Here is a 24,588-nt window from a genome sequence, read left to right as displayed (position 1 = left end):
CGTCGTTTTTTAGCGCTTTTACCTCCTATTCCTGGCTATAGCGGAACCGGAAAACCCGACTTATACATGAACTCATCTCTGTTATGTCACGGCGCGGTGTTGGCGCGTCGGGCGCACTTTCGGTCTAGGGCTGTGGGCGGAAGCCGCCATGGGGGGCAGGTGCATTTCTGTGTTACTTTGGAAGAAACTGGACAAAAACCTGCCTTCTCGTCAAAACGCCGCAACTGGGGCTTTACCAAAAGAGTCGGAAAAGGTTTGAAGATCATTTTTTATGCGTTTTTTTGCCTGCTCGGTTCGTCCGAGAACGTGAACAGGGGCCATCAAGAAGGAAAAACAGACGCCATCGAACCACGATTACTTGGGCGGAAAGCACTTTGGATTGAATTCACGGATACTTGTGGTCGTCAGATTTATTTGTTTTGTTCCAACATGAACGCGGGAAAAACGTCAAGTTGCATGGACCACCTGTGGACTGCGTTCAGTGCGTCATCACGTTCAAACGGCCGCCTCATCGTTTGAGCTGTCGTCTGCTCTCTCAAATGTTTCTGCGTGTCGTCTGCTGGTTCAAACGAGAGCGGCCCGTAGACCAAACGTTGACCCGGTAATTGCGATAAGAAGTGCAGTCCCCAAAAGACGTTTAAGTTTAAAGGTTCCTTCAGGTAAGTAGGCTCGGTGTAAACAGTAGATATAAGGAAATGTTGATAATTGTTGCCAGTGGCCATCACCGACTTGTTATGCCCGATTCGCTCGGTTCGATTCTGCTTGCGATTTTCAGTATCGACGTCGGCATCTCACCTACGGTTCAGGCTTTTGCAGCCCGAGCGACTTCATGACTGAAAATAGCGAGCAGAACCTCACCATGTGAATCAGGCTTTAGCGTCCATTCTGCAGCGTCCACGCAGAATGAATCGCCGCATGTTACATTATTCACACCAAGTTTTGCGGTGTAACGAGCCTCGTTAATTTCGCTGAAGCCACTCAAGTAGTCAGACATTGCCAGGAAGACGTAGAATCAACAATTCGAACGCGAAAAAGGGCAGGGGGACTCACACCGACGCCGACAACATCCCATTCCAATGGTTTCTTTATGGGCGACGGCGAGCTTCTTGCCCACACCCCCATCACGCATGCGCAGCGTCGGTGGCGTTCGCTAGGGGCGCTCCGGTTTGATTGCAGGCATGAGTTGGTGTATACCCTCATGCAGTCAAGTTTGGTGTGACATGTTGCGCCATCTAGCACTAAATATTTGCAACACTGGGAAGGCCCTTTCGCCAGCCTGCTTGCTCGTGGGGCTGTTCACGCATTGATTTGAAGGTGTTGATTTGTGCGTTTTTGGTCTTTTATTCTTAACATTGCTATCAGATATCGCAGAAGAATAAACACCGAAGCTGTAGGCACTGTTGCGTACTGAACTGTCGCAACCCCGGAACCTTAGCAGGCGTGAAGTTTCGCAGGTTTCCGCTGAGGCAGTGGAAAGTGCAACGCCGTCGGTAGATTAATAAATGCCGTAAAACATGTAAAATAAGCATTGTGTTCACATTGCCTGAGTTGTGCGCTATTTGGCTCAATATTTGAAATTAATGCGCTCGAAGCCCGGCGTTGTCTTTGGATCCGATGCAATGACTCTAGAGTCGGATCAGTCCTTTGACACTCTCCCTGCTATCTGCTCCGCGGCCACGTGTCGATTGAACGACGTTTTGTGGGCGTTTGAGCGTAGTTACCGAAAACCGAAGTGAGCGTTTTCGCCGATTGCAGAACAGACCGTCGTTTGCGCCTTTAGCATGGTCGCACAGCTGCCCAAGACGGTTGCTCTATTTCAACCCATGTCTATGCAGTTCTAACTTCGTCCCCGCTGCGAGAAAACAGTCTAGTTAAGAAACTATTTAAAAAAAATGTACTTACCCTACGAGAGAAGGTTATCCATGCTGCGTTTATTTCTGTTCTATGTAATAGTGAGCAGCATATTCAATCGACGAGAATGAGCATCAGCTTGCGACGAGCAACTGCATACAACATCGTCCAAACTACAGTCAGAATGCACGAAAAGCACATTCCTCAGACACCATAATCGTCTTCAACACGGCGACGAAGGGACTGGAAACAAGCTAATCACCAAAATGAGGTCAGCTATTCATGCGGGAAGAGTTCACTTGGAAAAAAAAAAGGGTGGGCAAGGGGTGAGAGGGAGGGGAGGGGGCACTTTTAGTTCTGCCTTTGTAGAGGAGGGAAACTCGACGAAGTCTTTGCTTTTGCAGTGGTGGAACAGCTTCGACCATTTGCGCCAAACTGCGCCAGAACGAAAACCGTGTACGTGCTGCTCCAAAGGTTGTATTTGTGCGCAATTTGCGCCATGACTGCACCAAAAGGGAGCTGTTCTCAAAAAGGGAACTGAAAGTGTCTGGCACGTGACATTCTTGGCGATGCCACTGAAAATCCCGAAAGTACACTTGATGTTTTTTCGGATGCCTCAGTACTATGTGCAAAGAGTGGGGCTGCGCAAATATTCGAATTATCAAATGCTAGTTTGAAATTATACACTATTTGATAATCACTTCAAAGTTAACTGCAATATTCATTCTCTTTCGAAGTGTCGATCGCGGCGGGTTAGCCCCCCTCAGTGCGCTTCTCCTCAAGCATTGATGCACTGCGGAGAAGCAATACCCGCAGAAATGACGCCGCGATCTCGCGACTCGCTTCGCCACAGCGCTGCTGCGCACTTATTGTTTCATACTTAGCGTGCAACGCTGTCAAGGCTACTGGCATGAGCGCGTAGCATCACCTATGGATCTATGCTTTTGTTCGCGCAAGAACGCATGCAAATGATCAACGAGATCAAGCCCCCCGCTCATGCCAGTAGCTTTGACAGCGTTGCACAATAAGTATGAAACAGAGTATAGGCGGAAAACACACCTTCAAAGTGGTGGTATAACAAACGCGTGCTCCTAAAGCAATAAAAAAAAAAAAAACTGCGACTGTTAATATTTATATTGCAGTAAAATCTTCAAAATTTAACTGGCTTATAATGGAAGGCTGTATATTAGGGAGCAATGTTTCAACAACCCGTGTTCATTAGTTGTGCTTGTTGTTTTAATTAAGAATTGAAGATATTTTCATATAGGAGGAAAATTCATAAATCCCCTCAATTAGGTATGGTGGGGCTCCTTTGCAGCTTTAATTTTATGTCAAATGTGTCATTTACTTGCCATCATAATGTAGGCATTGGACTGTCTGAGGCCACAGTCTATAAATATAGCTAGATTAAATTTAACAGAGCCGCAAGTTCAGCTGAATTTTTGTTTAAGCATGGTGTAGCAGTAGTGAAAGGCGTGGAGAAAGGTGCAGCAAACTATTCAATATTTGATCAAAAAAATATAAGGCCGAAACCACTATTCACTTCGAATTTGCTTCGAATCCAACATCCATTATTTGCACATGCCTAAGAAGAGTTACCGGTTTTTATGCGAGCGGTGCTCACATCGATTACATGAATAGGTAGTGCTACTCGTTGCGATCAGGTAGAGTAGCTGTGTGCTCCGCTTAGCTGCTCTGTGAACAGTAGCAGGTTGAATACGAGCAAGAGCAGTGTGAGACACTTTCAACACAACTGTCCGCTTGATGTCGAACACGCGACAATTACCAATTTTGGGTGACGGGTTAATCTTCTATAATCTTGTAGAGGGAGAATACGACGTCTGGGACACAAAAAAGAGTCCCGTTGAGTTGGGAGTTCTTCCCTTCCCTCTTCTGTTTTGCTGGCCGTAGAGCTGTGGGGATGGCGTCAGGTTCAAAACATGTATAGTTCTGTACCCCGTTTCACCTTATGTTGTACCGCAGCGAAGGCTAGAAGCGCAAGCTCATAGGATTTGCAGCTGCCCTTAATGCGCGAGCTTGTGCCGACGAGATGTGCCCTGAGCAAGGAGCTCGTGCTTGTAGCCTTTCCTGCGGTACATCGTAAGGTGAAACAGAGTGTAGGCGAGACAGTTATCTTCACTACCTGTCAAGGTTCCTAGACGGGCATTACAAACGCGCTTTTTGGGCGTGTGAAGCAGACGACAAGGACGTTGCTTGAACCGTTTGTTGTGCGATTGTTTTGCACCTATATCCCTTATCCTCGCTATGTTATGTGCTTGAATATTGATTGGCCAGTACCATGAACCACGGTTTTGAAGTTGCGGTCCCATGTCTGTCACCATATTGAGAATGCCGTGCATTTTATTTAATTATTTATCAATACTGCCAGCCCATTGGGGCCAAAGCAGAAGTGAATGATACAAGTACAATTTACATTATTCGCTGAAAGAATACAACTTGTGTACACATCCTTCTTTTACACAATATAATGGTATGCATCTACCTCCTGTGATTTGCGCTACAATTTATTTTTCGATCAATGTATGTGCAGCTTTGAAGCCACAAAAAATAGGGTTAAAATTCTTTTCTATTTTTTAGTGCTTAGATGATCCATGACTTTGAATATATTTGGCAAATACAGGACACTTCTAAAAGAACACATTAAAAAAGACGACAACGAAGATCTGCAGAAAAACGCCTGACGGCGGCAGCGGTGCAGTGTTTGCATAAGTGATCCCGTCAACCGCACCACATTCCGAGGCATCGCCTTCACATGGTCTGGCGGCGAGGAGGCGGGTGGGGAAGAGAGCCGTCGCCAAATAAAGCACTCCACAAGGGGCGGTTTGTGGTGCAGCCGTCATTTTGTCTAATGCAAATGAGGAGTGTCCTGTATTCTCTTAGTAAAGTATTTCTATTTGGTATGCATGAGTTTGAACGGCACGTGACCATAGAAAGAGAGTGAGCACGCCTGAAACCGGCAAATTCTCAACCAGCGGTTTTCAGGCGGAAAGAATATGAATTTCGAGCCGCAAATTGTGTTCTGGGTACTGAGGCTCTCATAGGTCATGCTCAAATAAAAACCTTGACGAGCATAAATACCGTCGGTGACCCTTTAAGCTTATAGCGACCAGCAAAGACGATAAAGAAGTCCAGCGGTCAATAAGCGCGAGCGCGAAAGCACGAGATATTCGATGCTAATCGGGTCGGCGGCAACGGTCAGTGGTGGCTGGCTCCTTCTCATTGTGTATATATTAAATAACTGTGACCTGAGCAGAACCGTTTCACCTTCAACCGACCATTATGGCCAACAACGGAGACTCCGCCTCAGCAGATCTCTCATCAGTGCACCTACGTCTTCCAAAATATTGGACCGCTGATCCGGAAGTATGGTTCGCTCAGATTGAGAGCCAATTCTGCACATATAGGATTACTTCTGAAATCCGTATGTTCCATCACGTGGTCGCCGCGCTTCCACCAGAAATTGCGACTGAAGTGCGGGATTTGATCCTCACCCCGCCAACAACGTATCCTTACACCATCTTAAAGAAGGAACTGGTAAAACGGACCTCAGAATCCGAACAGCGCCGGCTACAACAGCTTTTAACTAGCGAAGAGCTCGGCGATCGCAAACCGTCACAATTGCTCAGACGCCTGCAACAACTCCTTGGCGAAAGGGCCTCCTCGTTTGACACTTCGTTGTTGAAAGAGCTGTTCCTTCAGCGGTTGCCAACTAACGTTCGCATGGTGTTAGCGACGGCGCCGGATCTCCAATTGGCCGCCCTGGCACAACTGGCGGATTCCGTCATGGATGTGGCTACAGCAACGGTAGCACAGCTCCAACAGGCGCAAGAACCCTCAAGACCGGTTATGGCGTCAGCAGTTTCCAGCCACTCCTCGGAGTTGAACGAACTTCGAGACATGTTCTGTCGTCAGCTGGCAGACCTGAGAAACGACATAGCAATCTCGCTACGCTCTCGCTCGTCGTCGCGAAGACGCAGTGACAGCACCAGTCTTTGTCAACGATCCAACTCACCGCATCCAAGAGTGTGTTGGTATCACCGAACATTTGGGAACCAAGCCAGAAACTGCACTCCACCCTGCGCCGCGGCGGAAAATTTCAACCCCCACCACTAGAAGCGGCAAGTGGTGTTGAAACCAATGAGGGCCGCTTATTTTTTGTCACAGATCGGGATACCGGACAGCGTTTTCTTGTAGACACCGGTGCTGAAATTAGCGTTCTGCCCGCATCTGCATTTCCACGTCGCCACAAGCAACCACATTCGTCGCTACAAGCTGCAAATAAAACACCAATTGCGACTTACGGTGAGCGAGTGTTAACAATCAACATCGGATTACGCAGTGTTCACTTGGGTGTTTCTAGTTGCTGACGTTACATATCCAATATTGGGCGCTGACTTTCTTCGGCATTTTAACCTGCTAGTTGACATGCTAAGCAAACGTCTAGTCGACTCTACAATGGACCTCACGGTCCAAGGCATCGCTCTCACAGCATCCGATGCACGCCCTAGAGAGTGCCAACTAGGGATGCCGCGAACTTTTTTCGAATCGAAGTTTCGATGATCGAATCAAGCGGTTTGAAAGGTTCGAAAGATTTCGATTTTTCGAATTGTCTACATCGTAAAATTTGACGGAAGTTGAATTTTCGAACTTGTTGAGCTAAGAAGTTGGATGCTTTTCGAACTGTTGAACTTCTTGCGCTAAAAAATTCGATCTTTTTCGAACTCATTGCGCTGCAAAGTTCGATGCTTGTCGAACTTCCGAACTTGACTGACCAAAACATTCGATGAATTCCGAACTTATTTATCAAGAGAATTCGAAAAGTTTCGAACTTTCGAATCCTGAAAAGTCAGAATTTCGACGAACTTCGAACTTTTAGGGTAAAAGTTCGACGTTCGTCGAACTTCGAAAGACCAGCGGACGGTTTCATTTGAATTCAAGTAGTGAGGTACATTTGTAGTTTTTTTTTTCTCGAACTTTTACACGCGGTGCTGCGTTCCTAACGAAAGACAATGGCGTTTGTTTCAATGTTCTGGCATGCTTAGTTTTAAAGAAATAAATTTCCGAAGGGGCGAGGAAGGACGAGGGGTTTTTGATGATTATCGTTTGTGCCAGATTTGAAGCGCGCTGTAGCCGAAGCTATTTGTGGTAGAGATGTTATACTTTTTTTAAGAATGATCTATGTATAGCCTAGGTAAGTGCCGTCTTAAGATGTGATTATTGTTATTCAACGTGAGTCTCGAATAAATGTCCAAACATGTATCTACATGCAATTATGCCCTAAACTTGATATTTATTTTCGTCTAAGTTGTTTGAGGTATCGCATTTAAATTAACACCACAGACAGTACAAATCATTGCCATCTGCAGAATACAAAATAATGTATTATTTTTTCATGTTAAGGAATAAATTAACTCATGGGAGAAGATTTGTAATAGTGTTCAAGTTCAGCACCGTCATTAAAAGAAAACTTTTTTTTTTCGCTTCACGATCCTGGGACGTGTTTCTTTTAGCCTGTACACATTTTGGTAAAAGAAACTTGTTTCGAAGTTTTGAACCTCTGAATACGCAAGAATGCAACACTTCCGGCGAATTCTTGATAGTTTTTTTTTCTCCAGCTTTTTATCCCCGCATTTATTTATTTATTTTATTGTTTTTTTTTGTTTTTTTTTACTATTGGCACAGGTATTTAGGTCGAAAAGACATAGTTTTGAACTTCCGAACCACTAAGCATGTGACGAGTAGTGCCTTCTGACAACGGGTTTCTAACAATGACCATCTACACAATCTTTTATGCAATGAAGAGCAACAGTAGCTATACATATGCATGAATAATTTCAGACTAAAATGAGCTCGACCACGCCCTCTTTCCCCGTATTGTTTTCTTTAACAGTCCAAAATATCTGGAAGGGGGGAAAGGAACTGAAGCCCCCCCCCCCCCCCCCCCCGCTACCCTCTTCCGACGCCACTTGTATGGTAGAACGCTCCTCGACCTCGAGTTGTGTCGGCTTTTTGCAAGGCATTTCCTCCGTTCCAGAAAATAAACCTCCAGGACAATTACAAACTTAACTTACTATATGCCAGCGTCACTCGGGCGGCGTTCGATCAGATTACTACCAGCGTGCAAGGGGTGGCAAGGTAGTTTGCCAGGTCGCTTCAAGGTTTTTCTGAGCCTCAGCCTCCTGCTCGACCCTGGCCGCTTCGAACTGGATGAGTCTCGTTAAACAGTGTGTTCGTGTGATCACTACTGCGTGATGCAGGTTAAAGACCCCCCCCCCCCCCCCCCCCTGGGCTGGCGGTCACAATTACTGATCCATGGTCACACTTCACTCTGCACTGGCAAATATTCCAGCACATCCGGGACACTCGTCGTCTCATTTAATTGCCTGACCAACTTCGCAGAATCTAGATATCGCACCCTAACTTTTCTAAACTTGATTTTGTGAAAACCAGTGAGTCGTGAAAACGTTATTCGAAACAAACTGTGGAGGAACTTGAAAACCGGACTTCGAACTTTGAAAACTTGGACTAGAAAGGAATTCAAAATCTTCGAAGTTTTTTTTTTTTTGAATTCAGCGTTAAAAGAGAATCGAAACCTTCGAACTTTTCGAACTTTATGCAGAAAGAAATTTGAAATGTTTGAACTTCATGTCTATAAAAATTTGAAGCGTTCGAAGTTTTCGAATTTTATTCACAAAGAATTTCGAAATTTTCGAATTTATCGAACCTGAAGTAAAAAATATTCTAAATATTCGAATCCGAAATTTTAGAAACCGTGAAAGCTTCGAACTTTTCGAATTCGAAACTCCACTGTGATCGAAAGTTGCGAATTTTTCGAATTCGAACCTCGGTCGGTACGAAAATATCGAAATTTTTCGAAATCGAACCTCAGTTCGCTTCGCAAATATCGAAACCTTTCGAAATCGAACTTGGGGTGGTTCGTGACATCCCTAGTGCCAACGCGCAGAGTCTGCATACGGAATCTTACTTCAAGCTTTCCCAACATTGACACGGCCTCACAATTTTCTACATCCAATCAAACACGATGTAAGCCATCACATCGTAACAACCGGACCACCTGTTCATGCCCGCCCATGTCGCATGCACCCCGACCGCATGAAGGCTGCACAACAAGAATTCGCACATATGCTTGAAATCGGAATCATACGTCCATCGTCAAATCCTTGGGCATCGCCTCTACATATGGTCCCAAAGAAAAAAACCGGAGACTGGCGACCTTGTGGTGATTGTTGTGCCCTTAATAACTCGACAGTACCCGATCATTACCCGCTCCCTCACATTGAAGATTTCACCTCGTCTCTTCACGGCTCCAAAATCTTCTCCAAAATTGATCTAGTTAAAGCATATCACCAGATACCGGTACACCCTCCTGACATCCCCAAGACAGCTATTGCTACTCCGTTCGGTCTTTTCGAATATGTAAGAATGCCATTCGGTTTGCGCAACGCAGCCCAGACTTTTCAACGCTTTGTAGATCAAGTGACTCGAGATCTGCATTTTTGTTATGCGTACCTCGATGACCTTCTCTTCTTCAGCATAAACCAACAAGAACACCTGAAACATCTCAAACTCCTGTTCCAACGCCTCGATGAATATGGACTCATCATCAATAAGAACAAGTGTGAATTCGGTGTGACCGAAATCAATTTTCTCGGTCACCGCCTAGACCAGCACGGACTTCGACCCCTCGAAGAGAAAATCAACGCCATTCAAAATTTTCCCCAGCCAAGCTCCATTCGTAAACTTCGAGAATTTCTTGGTTTAATTAATTTCTACAGGCGTTTCATCCCTCACTGCGCTCAGATACTGAAACCTCTAACTGACCTCCTCAGAGGTGCGCAAACACCTTCCACAGCACTGGAGTGGTCCTCCCAAACCACAGCGGCATTTCACCATGCCAAACAAGCACTAGCTGACGCCGCACTCCTATTCCACCCCAGACCAAATGTTCCCTTGAACGTCATGGTCGACGGTTCCAACACCGCGGTTGGGGCAGTTCTGCAACAATACATCGGAGCAGTCTGGCACCCGATTGCATTCTTCTAAAAAAAATTGGAACCTGCAGAATGCCGCTACAGCACCTTCGGCCGTGAGCTTCTGGCAATATATCTAACCATCAAGCACTTCAAACATTTTTTAGAAGGTCGACAGTTCTTTATCCTCACGGACCACAAACCTCTCACGTACGCTTTAAAATCATCAAGCGATAAGTTTTCTCCACGAGAAACACGGCACCTATCTTACATCGCCGAATTCACGACAGACATCCGACACGTCAAGGGATCTCACAACCCAGCAGCGGACGCCCTGTCACGCATATCATTGACTTTCGACTGCAATGCTATATCACCTACCATCGACTTCGCAGATATGGCTGCCGCGCAACAAGATGACAAGGACATCCTCCTGCTCACTCAGGTATCCAACCAACTGAAGCTCTTAAAGATTACGATCCCGCAAGGTGATCACCCTCTCCTTTGCGATGTTTCAACTGGAGTGCTGCGACCTGTTGTCCCTGTACCGTTTCGCCATCAGGTTTTTGACTCGACCCATGGTCTCTCACACCCTGGAATACATGCAACGCAGCGTTTGATAACTCAGCGTTTTATTTGGCACAGCGTAAATAAGGATGTGCGAGAATGGGCACACTTTTGTATTGCTTGCCAAAAATCAAAAATTCATCGCCACACCTCCACAGACTTTCAACAATTCCCCGTGGCCACCACACGATTCGATAACGTCCATATTGACATTGTTGGTCCCTTACCCCCATGAGATGGGAACACATACATACTTACGTGCATCGACAGATTCACGCGCTGGCCAGAAGCCTACCCGATTTCTGACATCACTGCCGCCACCATCGTGCGGGTTTTCGTGAGCGGATGGGTTGCAAGATTTGGTGTGCCATCCACCATAACAACAGACCGCGGACGGCAGTTTGAGTCAGCTTTATTTCATTCCCTTATGCATCTACTTGGTACACACCGTATACGCACAACCTCGTATCATCCTATCGCCAATGGTATGGTGGAAAGATTTCATCGCTCACTCAAGTCCTCACTCAAGGCACAAGGAGACTCTACGCACTGGTGCAGACAGCTACCACTCGTCCTACTTGGCCTCCGATCGGCGGTCAAGGAAGAGCTCAACTGCAGCCCCGCCGAGCTCGTATATGGCAGCACTTTGCGTCTTCCAGGTGATTTTTTCTCCCCAAGTGATCCACAAGCTGAACCGGACCCTGCAACTTACGCCAATGAACTAAAAACTGCCATGCGCAGAGTATGCCCATTGCAGCCAACACTACAATGTGCCACACGATCTCCGAACATCTACACACGTTTTCGTTCGACGAGGCACCGTTCGAAAGCCGCTACAACAACCATATGATGGACCCTTCAGGGTGGTAAAACGGAGGAACAAACATTTTGTACTGGACATGGGAGGCCGAACAGACACTGTGTCTCTTGACCGACTCAAAGCTGTGCACTTGTCAGCTGCCATCAACACACGTGACTCTCGGCGCGTCGCCTGGGCTACGCCTCTCTGCCCCCAACTCCTCCAGGAGGGGGGCACTTATAGCGACCAGCAAAGACGATAAAGAAGTCCAGCGGTCAATAAGCGCGAGCGCGAAAGCAAGAGGTATTCAATGCTAATCGGGTCGGCGGCAACGGTCAGTGGTGGCTGGCTCCTTCTCATTGTGTATATATTAAATAACTTATAAGCTATAAGAAAATGAATAAGGAACACTGCAACTTGTACGACGACATCCAATCTATGCATTTTGGTGAAGAGAGCCAGGAATCACAACTACAATACCCAGGAACAAGTGCCGGGTGCAACAAAATATTTCGGTCACGTAAGTGCTAGATAGGGATAGTCTGTAACAAGCGACTGTCGTTTAACAGTATGCAATTACAAAGATCCCCGTGCTGAGGACTATCAGCTCAATAAAATCGGTTCAAAGTTCCTCTAGTCTCCCATGTCTCTTTTTCATACATTTGCGAAGGCAGCGTGATGCTTTCACATGCATTAAACAGCACAAACATGATGTCACCTCCTACGTAAACCTGCTGGAGGGCAGGAATTGGGCTACGGTCAGAACAGACATCAGGACCACCACTTTGACTTATGTGCTGCGATACGGACTTCCACTTGGTAGTCAATTTCTTGGCGACAAAACTGTTCCAGTGGGATCCTGGCATTGTGCAAGATGGCAGAGTGGGAACATTCTAAAGAGCTGCTCTGCCCGCAGCACTTTGGCTTCAGCGAAGATATGCAATGGAAGAAAAAAAAGACAACACTGCGGGAGCTCGACTGTCAATCTTTATTCCTGAGCAAGAGTGAAACGGAAGTTTGATTACATATTTATCATCCGCAGATTTCGTTCGAGACAAACAACGTAAAAGTAAAAAGCAAAAATTGCCACGATAAAGATGTGCTTGCAAATTGATTAAACAATGCGAAACTATTCACAGATTGAGCAATGATTCAAAGGATATAGTAAAGAAAGCAAATTTATGGTCGAGCTGGTATTCATTGACACTTAAGCAGGGGACACATAAGCGACGAGAACGGACGGCGAGCGGCAGTATCATAGCAACCAGTGCTGGTGTCCCTACGTCGCCTCCCCACAACGTGGCGGCGGAGCTTGGATCTGGTCGATACGGATAAAGCCGTGCGGTGCGCCTGTGACGAGCTTAGTGGCGCCCAGTTTCATTGCTCAGGTGTTCCATGCTTTAGCTTCACCAACCCTTTTCATTCTTTTAAAAAAATGTAAGAATGTTAGCCATCAGAGAAGCAGAAAAACAAACTATTCTGTGTTACACAAGCAAAAGGAACTTTTTAGCAAACAATGACACCTACGGTTCGAAAACTCTGAGGGAGACAGCCAGGCAACACGGAAACAACTGCCGGGAAAATGGACACGGAGCGAGAAAATATTGGGAACACATTACACAAAGGAAAGCAATATCTGAAAGCAGGTGTCGTATAAATACATGACTGTGAAGTTGCCAATACAAAGAGGGAAGGCAAAAGCAGCGAGTATGAGCATGTTAGTCGGTTCCAAAGTTTCCACAACTTTCGTCAACGCAGCTCCGATGGGGCAATACACTATCCAAAATGGGTACAGTGCCAATTTATTGGGACCGGACATTTCATCAAACGCCGTTTCGTCCATTGCCGTTTCATTGAAGCCGTTTCATTGAAGCCGCTTCATTGAATGCCGTGTCATTGAATGCCGTTTCATCGAACACCGTTTCATCGAACGCCGTTTTATTGAACACCGTCTTATCGAACGCCAGGGTGGCATTCCCGCTTCCTGAAGCTGGTTGGAGGTGCCCATCCCGGGTTCTGGAAGTTTTTGACTTGCATTGCCGCAGAACATCAACTGACGGAAGACAAGCTGGAGGCGATGCTGAATTCCCAAAAGCCTCTTCGCCAAAGGAAGGTCATAGCGGCAAGAAAGGAGAAAGTCCGCCTTTTTGATGAGAACCGACGGAGCATGGCTGTGGGAGACTTCTTGAGAGCAATTGCTCATCATTTGAAACGGTGAATGGCTGTCGCACAAACACATGAACCCTCGAAAGTTTTCAAATGAAATTTGAAGTGACGTACTTACTTTTGACTTCATTGAGTATTGAAACTAAAAAAACAATGTTTCGTTGCAGTTTCATAAATAGCACCTCAGCTTTAGCTACTGCAAGCTTCAGGCAGTAAAAGAGTATCAATAGAAAGACATGAGAGGCTAGGAGGCTCACATGGCTAAAGTTGTTGCGCCTGCGCAAAACCCAAGTCACCTTCTGGCCTCCATGAGTTGGAGTGGGCTCTTACCGGGAGTGCGACTTTTTATTTATTTGTTACAATACCCTCAAGGCCCATCGGGTAATACAGAGGGGGTGAACAGATAAGCACAATATGCGAAACAAACATAAAAATCGGTACACATATCCTCTGGGTTACTTGCATCAAAATAAATTGTAACAGCTACATGTTCGGACATTAAGAAAACCTGACAATGAAATGGATAAATGACACGAAAATGCACTCGATCCGTGCATAAAAGAGCATCTTTCACATTTTTTATGTAAGATACATTCAATGAAACGGCTGTCAGCGATTTAATGAAACGGCGTTCGATGAAACGGCCATTTTCTTAGATGAAATGGCGTTCTATGAAATGTTTGGGAACCCCAATTTATTGCAAAACCTGCTGGGCAGTGCAAGGGATTCAATTAGCAACGTCCCAACCTGTAGCAGGAAGTGTTCAGTGTATGCACACTCGGCAATTATAGTTCCCCACCGAGGTAACTGCTAAAATGAGGTCTTAGCACTGTACAGGAGGCCAAAATGAAAATCTTGGAAAAAGTTACTTCATACTACTTAAGGCCCATTCACACACTTGCGCTTGACTACGACCGACTGAAACAAGACCGGTTTTCAAGCCTCTTGCGACTGCTTACGACCGGCTGCACAGCAGTGCAGAAAGTTGTAAACCCTCACAAGAGGCTTCAAACAGGTTTCTACGGTCGTAAGCACAAGTGTGCGAACCAGCTGTCACTTCAGTACCATAATCTGCAGCAGCTGAAAGAAACAAGAGTGTTAAAGTTGAAACTGCCAACCTTTTTGTTTTTCAATAGTCAAGATTGAATTGTGGTCATATATTAACTTTTGGCACGATTATATCTTCCTTCCACATAGATAAGAGTAGAATCAAAAGAAAACAATGAAGACATTTTTACAAGCATATTCAACCTCGCCTCAATAAGCATACATCGAGCAAGTTCAAGGGAGTTTGGAACAAGAGCTAGAGCATGACCCAGTGCACATTTGGTGCAGAACACAGAGTAGATGCTCTGAAATGCATTAAGAAATGTCTCCTGTTTATTGACCCAGCCTCTAGATCACAAATGGAGAAGAATCATTTCCTAAGCACCAATACATTTGTGTGATGACAAATGATGGCCTTCGGACAAAAGGAGGGAGAGCAATGACAAACAGTCTGGCTGTATGGCCAACCAAGCTGGAATTATGATCCAAGCTTCTCGGATATTGCTGGCATTTGAAAGGCCTACCCGCTGCAGGCTTTATGCAAATGCCCTTAGGGTTTGTTAGCTTGTGCCCGATGAGGCAAAACCGATCAGAAAATGGCCTGGAACGCTGCTGGAGTTTGTGAGGTTTATTACGCATAGGCGCTTCAGTGCGGTGAGCTTCACTATTAAGCTGGGCAAGGGCCTTGGGACCTATCTTGCACTCAGGTATATGCATACTTTGAGTGAAAAGGCATGAAGTTTTGTATGAGCTACTCAATGATTACACACGGTGCAGGCTCAACTTACGGGTCAACCGCAAGGCATTCCGCACATGTGCATTTGGTTCTGGCGGATAAACTCCCATACCGAGCAAAGCTTTTGGGGCATTGTTTGCCCTTGTAAGGTTTTCAAGAGGGAACGAGGGCCTTTAACGTTTTATTTTTCATTATCGTGCTGAAATTTAGTATACAGATGTATTTTTCAGTGGTGATTTCAAATGTGCAATTAGTTTTCAGACAGATCCTGAGTTATCAATAAATATGTAATTTTAATTAGGTCCTCTTTACGGGTCGTTAGTGACTAATTAAGACAGGCTAATTAAATAAAATTATTTTATGACATATAAAGCAACAAAAATAGCATCACTCCACAAAGCATGTCTTGGTCAATGCAATTCTATAAAATTTCTGATATATTCTGAAGAATTTTACGCTAACTACCCAAAACAAGGGCCTAAATAAAACTAAAATTTATTGATAAGTCAGGATCTAGTAAAACTATCTTTAAGACTAGTTGCATAATTAAAATCACCACTAAGAAATACATCAATTTACAGTATACTAAATTTCAACATGATAAATGAAAATTAAAAAAAAAGTTGACTGAATATATTTACTCGTTTCCCTTTAAACACTGTTTTCGATAATGGCGGATCAGACTGGTATTGTGAGAAAAAACCTGTGGGCACAGCTTACACTTAAATGGCTTTTCATCTGTGTGTTAGATTATGGCTTTGCAGATAGGAATTAAAAGCAAAGGCTCGAGGGCACTGTTGGCACTTAAATGGCTTTTCACCAGTGTGTAAATGATTATGGCTTTGTAGATGAGAATTTCGACCGAAAGCTTGGGGGCACTGCTTGCACTTAAACGGTTTTTCACCAGAGTGTGTTAGATTATGATGTCTCAGAGTGGACTCGTGAGCAAAGGCTTGTGGGCACTGCTTGCACTTAAATGGCTTTTCACCTGTGTGTGTTCGATTATGGCTTCGCAGATTAGAACTCGAAGCAAAGGCTTGGAGGCACTGCTTGCACTTGAACGGCTTTTCACCAGTATGCGTTCGATTATGACTTCTCAGAGCCGAATTATCAGCAAAGGCTTGGGGACACTGCTTGCACTTAAATGGCTTTTCACCAGTGTGCCTTCGATTATGCGTTTGCAGATGACAATTTTGAGAAAAGGCTTGAGGGCATTGCTTGCACTTAAATGGCTTTTCACCAGTGTGTGTTCGATTATGGGTTCGCAGATGGCAATTTAGAGCAAAGGCTTTGGGGCATTGCGTGCACTTAAAAGGCTTTTCCCCAGTGTGCAGATGATTATGGTAGGTGAGAAGGGAATTACTGGCAAACTCTTCGGGGCAAAGCTTGCACTTAAATGGCTTTTCACCTGTGTGTGTTCGATTGTGGTAGATCAGATTTTTATTCTGAGCAAAGGATTTGGGGCATTGCATGCACTTAAATCGCTTTTCACCAGTGTGTATTTGATCATGACAGGTCAGAAGGGAATGATAAGCAAACTCTTGGGGGCAAAGCTTGCACTTAAATGGTTTTTCACTCTTGTGCTTTTGAGTTTTGCCAAGCACTTGGGACTTAGAACCTGAAATGGGAAGATGCTGGCACTTGGATTGTTCATCACCATGGGCCGCCAGGTGGCTCACAATTCCACACTGATCTTTAGTGACATAGGTGCAGGAACAGCATCCGAACCAGATGTCCTCGGTGACTTTCAGTGGGCAGCTGGTCTCCCCCAACAATGTGGCTCCATCACCTAGAAGAAAACACCGTATGTATTGACCCACAAAAGCTTAAACAAAATAGTCACTTAGTTTGGCAAATGAGTAGTCATTAATGCCGTTCTGCCACAGCTGTACAGTTTAATATTTCGCTGCGCTTTGGAATTCGGTTCACAGAAGCACTCAAATGCGACTGGTACCATGACAGGGTCACTGAAAAAAAGTTTTTTTAAACAGCCTGGTCGGGATATGCTTGTCAAGAAATAAATTTTACGCAATAAACAAAATTTTTAGAGCAATATTGATGGCGCGAGATTTTTTTTAAAATTCTGCGCGCAAAGTCCATGACGTCACAAAATGGTCATACACTCTTTCCACCTCAACGAGAGTCGTACTCTCTCCACCTTAACGTGATGGCCAAGCCGTTTTAAGAAGAAATGTATACAGGGCAGCACACACACAGACAGGGCTAGATTTGAAGATGCAGATCAAATATGCGCTATATGTAAAGAGGAGAAACACATTTGAACTTGTGATTCTGAAATGTAAGGAGCTTAGTGCTGTTCTTCCTAAAGTGGCGACAAAGATACCGGGTGCCCTGAGTTTCGCTGGAGAAGATGGAAGTGTAGATTACAGTAAAGTATATGCAACAAATAGGAGGTTAGAGTGCTGGTTCAAATTATCTGGAGAAAACTGGATGAAGAACAACTAAGTAGCACAGCTGGGGGACAGGAGGAAAATCTGGACTCCCTCCCTCATGTCTCTGGAGCAGTCTCAAATCTGTGCCCCAGCGGGTCTCGTGTTGGGGCGATGCCAACAGAAAATTGGTGACTCCGTCGACGGGATGATAAGGAGGGTGTGTTTTTTTAAAGTTTTTTGGCTAGGTTGCACAAACTAATGCCCATCAAAAAAGGTACAGCTATTAATATTCATTCTTGCATGCTCCCGGATTTTCACCAAAATTGTAAACATAATATTCTTATACAAATAAACAAAGGCAAAACTTCCTGGACCTAAGAGTACTCTGGCTCGACTGCACTTTTTGTATGTTTCAATGAGTAAGAATGAGCAGCGTGTCTGAAGTTTTTCTTTATGTAGAATCAGAAAGGGTATGTCAAAACGATGCACCGTGGATCGATGAGTGTACTTAGATCATATGAGGTCAAGAATAAGCACAGTTGCCCATTTGGCCTCTGTGCTGAAAGTTATGTGTCCCTATGCGACAGTGCATTAGAAACCCGGCTATTTAACCCTTTCCGTACGGGAGACGAGCTCAGCTCGTCAGGCATTTACTTGCAAAAAATACAAAAGACGAGCCCAGCTCGTCCAAAATAGTTTCACTGGTGATATGATCCTAAAGACGTCTTTAGCTCGTCCGTTGCTCTGCACTTGCTGGAAAAGGCACCAGATGGCGTAAGGAGCCCGTAGAAAGAATTTTTTTTAACAGGGGTTTTTGTTGTTGCGCTGGCTACCCTGTGCTTTAAAAATGGCGGCCCACGTAGGACGAGTCGACGATTCCTCACGTGGGGCAAAAAAAAAAAGAAGAAAAACTGTGGACTCGGAAACTTTTTCGTCTCTTCAAGTGGAAGCGATGTGGAACTGGACTCTGACTCCGGTGAGTCTTGGTTAGACTACCTCACTTCCGATGAAAGTGAAGACGAGAGCACTGACGACACAAACTCTTCACGTGTTTGATCAGAAATTGACATGAATAATATCCCTCGTGCACCGCCTCGATTTCCTTTCACTGGCTCTCCTCGTATCAACGTCCAACTAGACGAGGGTGGCGGAGTTGTGGAGTATTTCCTTCAGTTTTTTTATGAAGAGCTCGATCTCATCGTCGCCGAAACCAAGCGCCGCGTGACGCAGTTTCTTCGGTCGCATCAGCGCACGGCTGGTCACAGAAAAGCTTGGAAGCCGACCGATAGAAGAGAGCTGCAGGTGTTTCTTGCACTAATCATTTTGCAAGGAGTGATCGACAAGCCTGAAGTGAAATTCTACTGGTCGACGCGAGAGATCCTCCGCACACCAATTTTTGGCGACACAATGAGCAGAGATAGGTTCTTCCTCCTGATGAAGTTTCTGCACTTCACGGACAACGAGTCACCGGACGATCAGCACCCTTATCCGAAACTTCGGAAGCTATGGCCTGTCCTGACTAGGCTCGTTGACAAATTTCAGGCACTCTACATGCCAGAGCAGGACGTGTCCGTCGGTGAAAGCCTGCTCCGTTTCAGAGGAAGACTTTCCTGGAAACAATTTATGCCCCTGAAACGTGCTCGTTTTGGCCTAAAGTTCTTTGTTTTATGTGAAGCCTCCAGTGGATACATTTGGAATATTATGTTGTACACTGGAAAAGGATCTGTCGGTGGTAACAAAGACGAAGCCATGGGAACGCGTGTGGTCACATCACTCATGGGTCCGCTGTTGGACGAAGGATACTGTGTTACAGTAGACAATTACTACAACTCCCCGGAGCTTGTTGACAAGCTCATCGCACGCAAGACTGATGTCTACGGCACAGCCAGACCCCGTCGAAAGGAGATGCCGAACTTTGACACAAAACGACTTCGGAAAGGTGAGATAGAGGCGTTTCTAAGAGGCAAGTGTCTATGCCTCCAGTGGAAAGACAAGAAGCCTGTAACTTTCCTCAGCACTGTACATTCAGCAGGGAGCACTGATGTCACAAATCGGAAAGGCGAAGTGGTTTCAAAGCCGATCATCGTCATGGACTACAACAACACCATGGGCGGGCTAGATAAAAGCGACCAAAACCTCTCTTACTACCCGAGTGCACGAGATGGCCAAAAGACCTATTACAAGAAGTTGTTTCGCCATTTAGTGGACATGGTGATTTATAATGCATTTGCATTATACATGAAGAGCGGAAATTCTATCAGCCATCTCGAGTTTAGACTGAGCTTAGTGGAGGGACTGATACAGCAAACTGTGACAATGTGGGCCCACGGAGAAGAGGTAGGGCCTCTGACCACTCCTTGACAAGGCTTACAGCACGACATTTCCCGGACTACTTGCCGCCAACAGAGAAAAAGACGAACCCGACGAGACGATGTGTCATCTGCACGAAGACCAAGTCAGCTCGAAAAGAAACAAGGACATGGTGCCCTGATTGCAGCGTAGCCTTGTGCGCAATACCGTGCTTCCGTGTGTTTCACACAAGCGCAGACTTGTAATTTTCTATGAAGCTCTAGCTCTTTCTTGCACAGAAGCTGCCTGTTTTGTGGAAAACTGTGAGACAAGTTTTATTCCCTGTTTTGTTATGCACATTTTTTGTTGTGCAGTGAAGCCCACCTTGTGTGTGCAGTGAAGCCCACCTTTTGTTATTTTGCAATGCTAATAAACCATGCCTTTTTCACGAAAATTTGACACGTGGCTCTGGTTTATAAACCTTCCTGAACCATTTGCACAAGTAAAAATTTCAGGATTTTTAGCAAGTTTTTAGAAAAAAAAGCCGTCCTGAAAGGGTTAAGCAGGAGACATTCAACGAAGCTGGAAGCAAATCAATTGAGGCCCTTGTAATAATTTTGTAAATGGGAAGTGAGTGCGTGTACCAGCTTATGTCGCTTCGTTGACGGCCTGCGTGTCGTGATAGCTGAAGCTGGTCAAATGCTACGACCAGCAACTCGGCGGGCATTCAGCGGATTGGCTGTTTGTCAAGCAACCTTGTGCTCTGATGTCATCTTCGTTTTAGAGCACAACTCTTGCGCCCGTTTCGCGGCGTCGGCGGAACTGCCCCGCTAAATTTAGCAGAAATTTAATTAGTGTTGAGATCACATGACATCAATTTTCTCGCTAAATCTAGCGGAGAAGCTGAATTTTCTCATGAGTGATGCGACACGAGGTCATGCGACATCATTTTCCCCACTAGATTTAGCAGGGAAACTGAAATGTAGCTGATGTCACGACACCAATTTCATTGCTTAATTTAGCGGGGACTCTTAACCCCCTGAATTTAGCTTTGTGTAACACGAAGGCCATGCAGCTGATCACAAGACCTGCCATCAAGCTTGAGCTGATAGTTTCAGTTTTGCCGTACACCCCCCCGAGACAAAACTTTGAGGAGGATATCTACGGAACTGCAGAGCGCATTGAAAAAGAACTGACATCTTGTAATTGAGGAACACTTCCTTCCCTAAAAACCGCCATAACCCTAAAATCAAGAAAGTGTCTGGAGTTACCCTTTAAAGGGATACTTCAACGAAATTTGAAATATTCCCGTCGTGTTCGAAAATAGGTTGAATATGATCCACAATATCCGTAATATCCGTTGTATTTTGAGCCTGGTGGCTGTATTTTTCGTTATAAACGGCCCACTCTGGCAAGCTCTCGGAGAAGGCCCAGCGGAGACCACGTGACATCCAACGCAATCGTGACGTAGGTCGTCTCAAGACGAGCAAAGCTACGGCGAGGCCGACGTCGAGAGGATGGCCTAGTCGTTCCAGCCACCGAAGTGGCTGCTTTTGCACAAATTTTGAGTGACGGGTTAGTCTTCTATAATCTTGTAGGGGGACAATAGCGACTTCTGTGACACACAAAAGGCATTTTTGGGAAGAGATGAGTTCCTCTTGCCCCTCTTCTCTCGTCGTGGCCGGAGGCGAGACAACCTCCGTCACTAGCTGCCAAGGTTGCTAGACGGGCATTAAAAGCGAGGCGTTAGCGACATCCACCAGGTGCTCTTTGCTAATCGTTTAATTTGTTTTAAAATTCCTTTTCGTGACTTTTTTAACAAGATATATTGGTATGTTCGATTTGATGGTGCTTTTTTGAACATATATAGACCAAAAAATGAGCGCCGAAATTTCGTTGTAGTATCCCTTTAAAGGGACACTGACACCCCCCAAAAAATATTTCTATCTTTATGCCACGTGGCCCATTATGGTGCCAAAGACTATCCAATCAATATTTTGCTACAGCGTCAAGTATATTTTTAATAAAGTAAAAAACCGCTACTGCTCGAAACCAAAACTGAAACTGGACTGGGGAGGAAGAAGAAATATAGAGGAGGAGAAAGTTACCAAAAGTCACGCGGCTGTGCCACTCTTTTTTTTTTCTTCAATCAATGTATTTGCAGTTCTTTACAAGCTACAAAAAATGGGTATCATATTTCTTTTCTATTTTTAGCACTGTGTGTGCCTTCAATGACTCACGACTGATTATCTTTGGTGGTTGTGTCTAAACCATAGAAAACAACACGTGACCATGGAGAAGAGAGTGAGCGTGACTCAAACCGGCCAGTTTTCAATCAACGGTTTTCAGGCAGAAAGAAAACGAATTTCGAGCCCCAAATTGTGTTCTGGGTAGTTGGTCTCATATGTCATGTACAAAAATTTGGGGGTTTTACGTGCCAAACCAACGACGGGCATCTGGCAGCCCCAGCGGAGGACTGAGGATTGTGCTGCCTGTGCTTGCGCCCGCCGAAAAGCAAACGGTGCATTTTCACCGACGAATGGAGATATCAAGATTGCATTATCGGCCTACCATGACGATTTCATGAATGATATTCACGTGAAGACATCTCAGATGCAGACTTGAAAAGGATGTTCAAGAATCTAGAACCCGGGTAATAAGACAAGAAAACAAGATTTGTGTGCAGCTTGCTGCCGATCACGTGAAACTGCTCGAACATACCATGCAGATACAGGTCACTTGAATGTCCTATCGAGGTGTGTTTTTGCTATGTGGGCAGTTTAGTCTAGGAATTGTATAACGGTGAGCCATTGGGCGTGCGCAGTTGTCCGGGTGTGGGTGCGGGAGAAAACGTATATAAGGGATGGTTTCAATAAAAGTTGTTAGCTGAGTTTGAGACATGTGTCCTGTCACCATTCTTTCCATTCGTCTCCTGTCTTAAAGATGTGCAGAGACACGCCGTCGTGCATGACGATGTCCACGAATAATGAAATTGAGAGGATGGTACTAATAGTTTTTTGCTGCTTCATTTTTTACTTCATGAAGAGACATTTAATTGCACGCCCCAAAAAGAAAAAGCTTTCCTGGCTTTCGGGTTATCTTGGGCAAATTGTACCGACTTGCGGATTCCCACGTTCAGGTCTACGTTGAAAGATCCCCATCCGCAGTCCTCTCCCAGCTGGAGTTTGTTCAAGACTGCCACAAACAACTGTCTGGTCACAACCGTTCAAGAGCTCGAAATTTAATATAAATAAAAGTATTTTGCTTTAACAAAAAAATTCATATTTTTGTTTTTTTAAATGTCTAAAAATATAGTCAGCAACTGATGTATGGCAGCATATGCCTCAAACTAAAATGTAAACTTATTTATATTTCTCGTTGTTTGAACATTTCAAAGTGGCAGCCATAAATTACTCTTTCAATCAATCTTTATATGCAAGTCTCTTCAATTACTGGAAAAGTAAGGTGTGCGCAACCTTGATAAAAAAATAAAAATAAAATTCCTAGTGCTTGCGTGAAATCGACGCGTATTCGAAGCAACTGGCCACAATAGAGCCCGGGCTACGCTCGACAGCCACGGCGTCTTTTATTGCACAGAGATCTCTCAAATCAAAGCCGTGCAGTCAACCGCACAAAACTAGGGCATTTTCGTAGCCAGCGGGCACGCAGAACAGCACAAAGCACCGATTCTGTTACAAAACGCAAAACTTTGCTTTTTAAAGGCATGCAACGAATACTCAAATCAAAACAGATTTTCGGCCCCTGTCAAGGTGGCCAGTGGCCAGAAGTGCCCGGAATACCACGTATAGGAACTTAACATTTAAATTGCCAAACATTCACTCACCATTGCCACGAACCTCCCTTAAAATTCCCGATTTTCTGCTTTCGTGTACTCTAAGCCCAACCCTCATCACCATGCACACCTTTTTCTGGGATTTGGACTTTATGCATGGGCCCCCTACGGGAGCCAGAGATGCACGTTTAAAAATCTTAGGTTATGCGGAAAATCCACTCCTCGCACGTGTAGGAGCCATGCTCCGTCGATTGTGGCCGGTCACACAACTAAATTCGGCAAATAGCGGCGCTGCGCACGCCGCCACTTCACACACACTTGCACGCCGGAGCGCGTGTGAAACGTCGGCGAATCAACTTTCCTACATGGCGCAGGATTCTTTGCTCCTCGCGTGATTAATCTCGGAGAATAGCGGCACGTGGAAAACAGACGCACGACTCTTGCTCCCTATTTGGGATCTGCTGACGACGCCTCCCTGGCGGAGGATCTCAGAATTAGCACGGACTTCTAGGAGTCTGTACAAGAGCTGATCTAGACTTTGACTGGCCGTAGTCAAACCACCACCACTGTTCCATGTTTATTAAAGAGAGGGAAACAAACTTACTGTGATATAAAGACTGATTTGGTTCCATACTAACGTTGGATGGGGTCAGGCTCCAAAGACACCCGCCAATACGACACTTATCCAGATCAAAACTGGCAGGGACAGGGATTGAACCCCGGATCCCCGGGTTCTGCAGCATGAGCTTTCATCCACATTATTCCAGCTGTGGTGCGTTAACATGTCCGGTCACCGTCCCCCCTCCACATCGTAATCAAGTTCAGAACCGGAGGATGAGAAATATGTCTCGCCAAGCTGAAGGCAAGCTGCAAACACACAAGGCAGGTCTAGAACTCGCTGGAAAGTAAACAAATACATAATGTTCAGAGTAACA

The 24,588-nt window shown here is 45.2% G+C and overlaps 1 protein-coding gene across 1 annotated transcript; it reads right to left on the bottom strand.

The window, feature by feature from the left end:
- Positions 1-14,454: 14,454 nt before the first annotated feature.
- On the bottom strand, positions 14,455-24,285 carry LOC121838272 (zinc finger protein 525-like). The gene is made up of 2 exons (XM_042294398.1): positions 24,258-24,285; positions 14,455-16,967 (listed from the first exon to the last, which is right to left on the bottom strand). Exons 1-2 carry the CDS (start codon positions 24,283-24,285, stop codon positions 15,913-15,915), a joined length of 1,083 nt encoding a protein of 360 aa, XP_042150332.1. The 3' UTR covers positions 14,455-15,912.
- Positions 24,286-24,588: the final 303 nt, after the last annotated feature.

This window comes from Ixodes scapularis, unplaced genomic scaffold, assembly GCF_016920785.2.
Source record: "Ixodes scapularis isolate PalLabHiFi unplaced genomic scaffold, ASM1692078v2 PGA_scaffold6__148_contigs__length_123643588, whole genome shotgun sequence".
In the NCBI taxonomy this organism is placed as follows: Eukaryota; Metazoa; Arthropoda; class Arachnida; order Ixodida; family Ixodidae; genus Ixodes; species Ixodes scapularis.
Note: the sequence above shows the minus strand (reverse complement) of the source record. Positions and strands in the feature narration are given on the sequence as shown.

Coding starts and splice junctions, on each gene's coding strand:
- LOC121838272 (XM_042294398.1), bottom strand. CDS start 24,285: ATGGAACCAAATCAGTCTTTATATCACA. Junction 16,968..24,257: donor AAATCAGTCTTTATATCACA/GTAAGTTTGTTT, acceptor GTTTTCTTCTAG/GTGATGGAGCCACATTGTTG.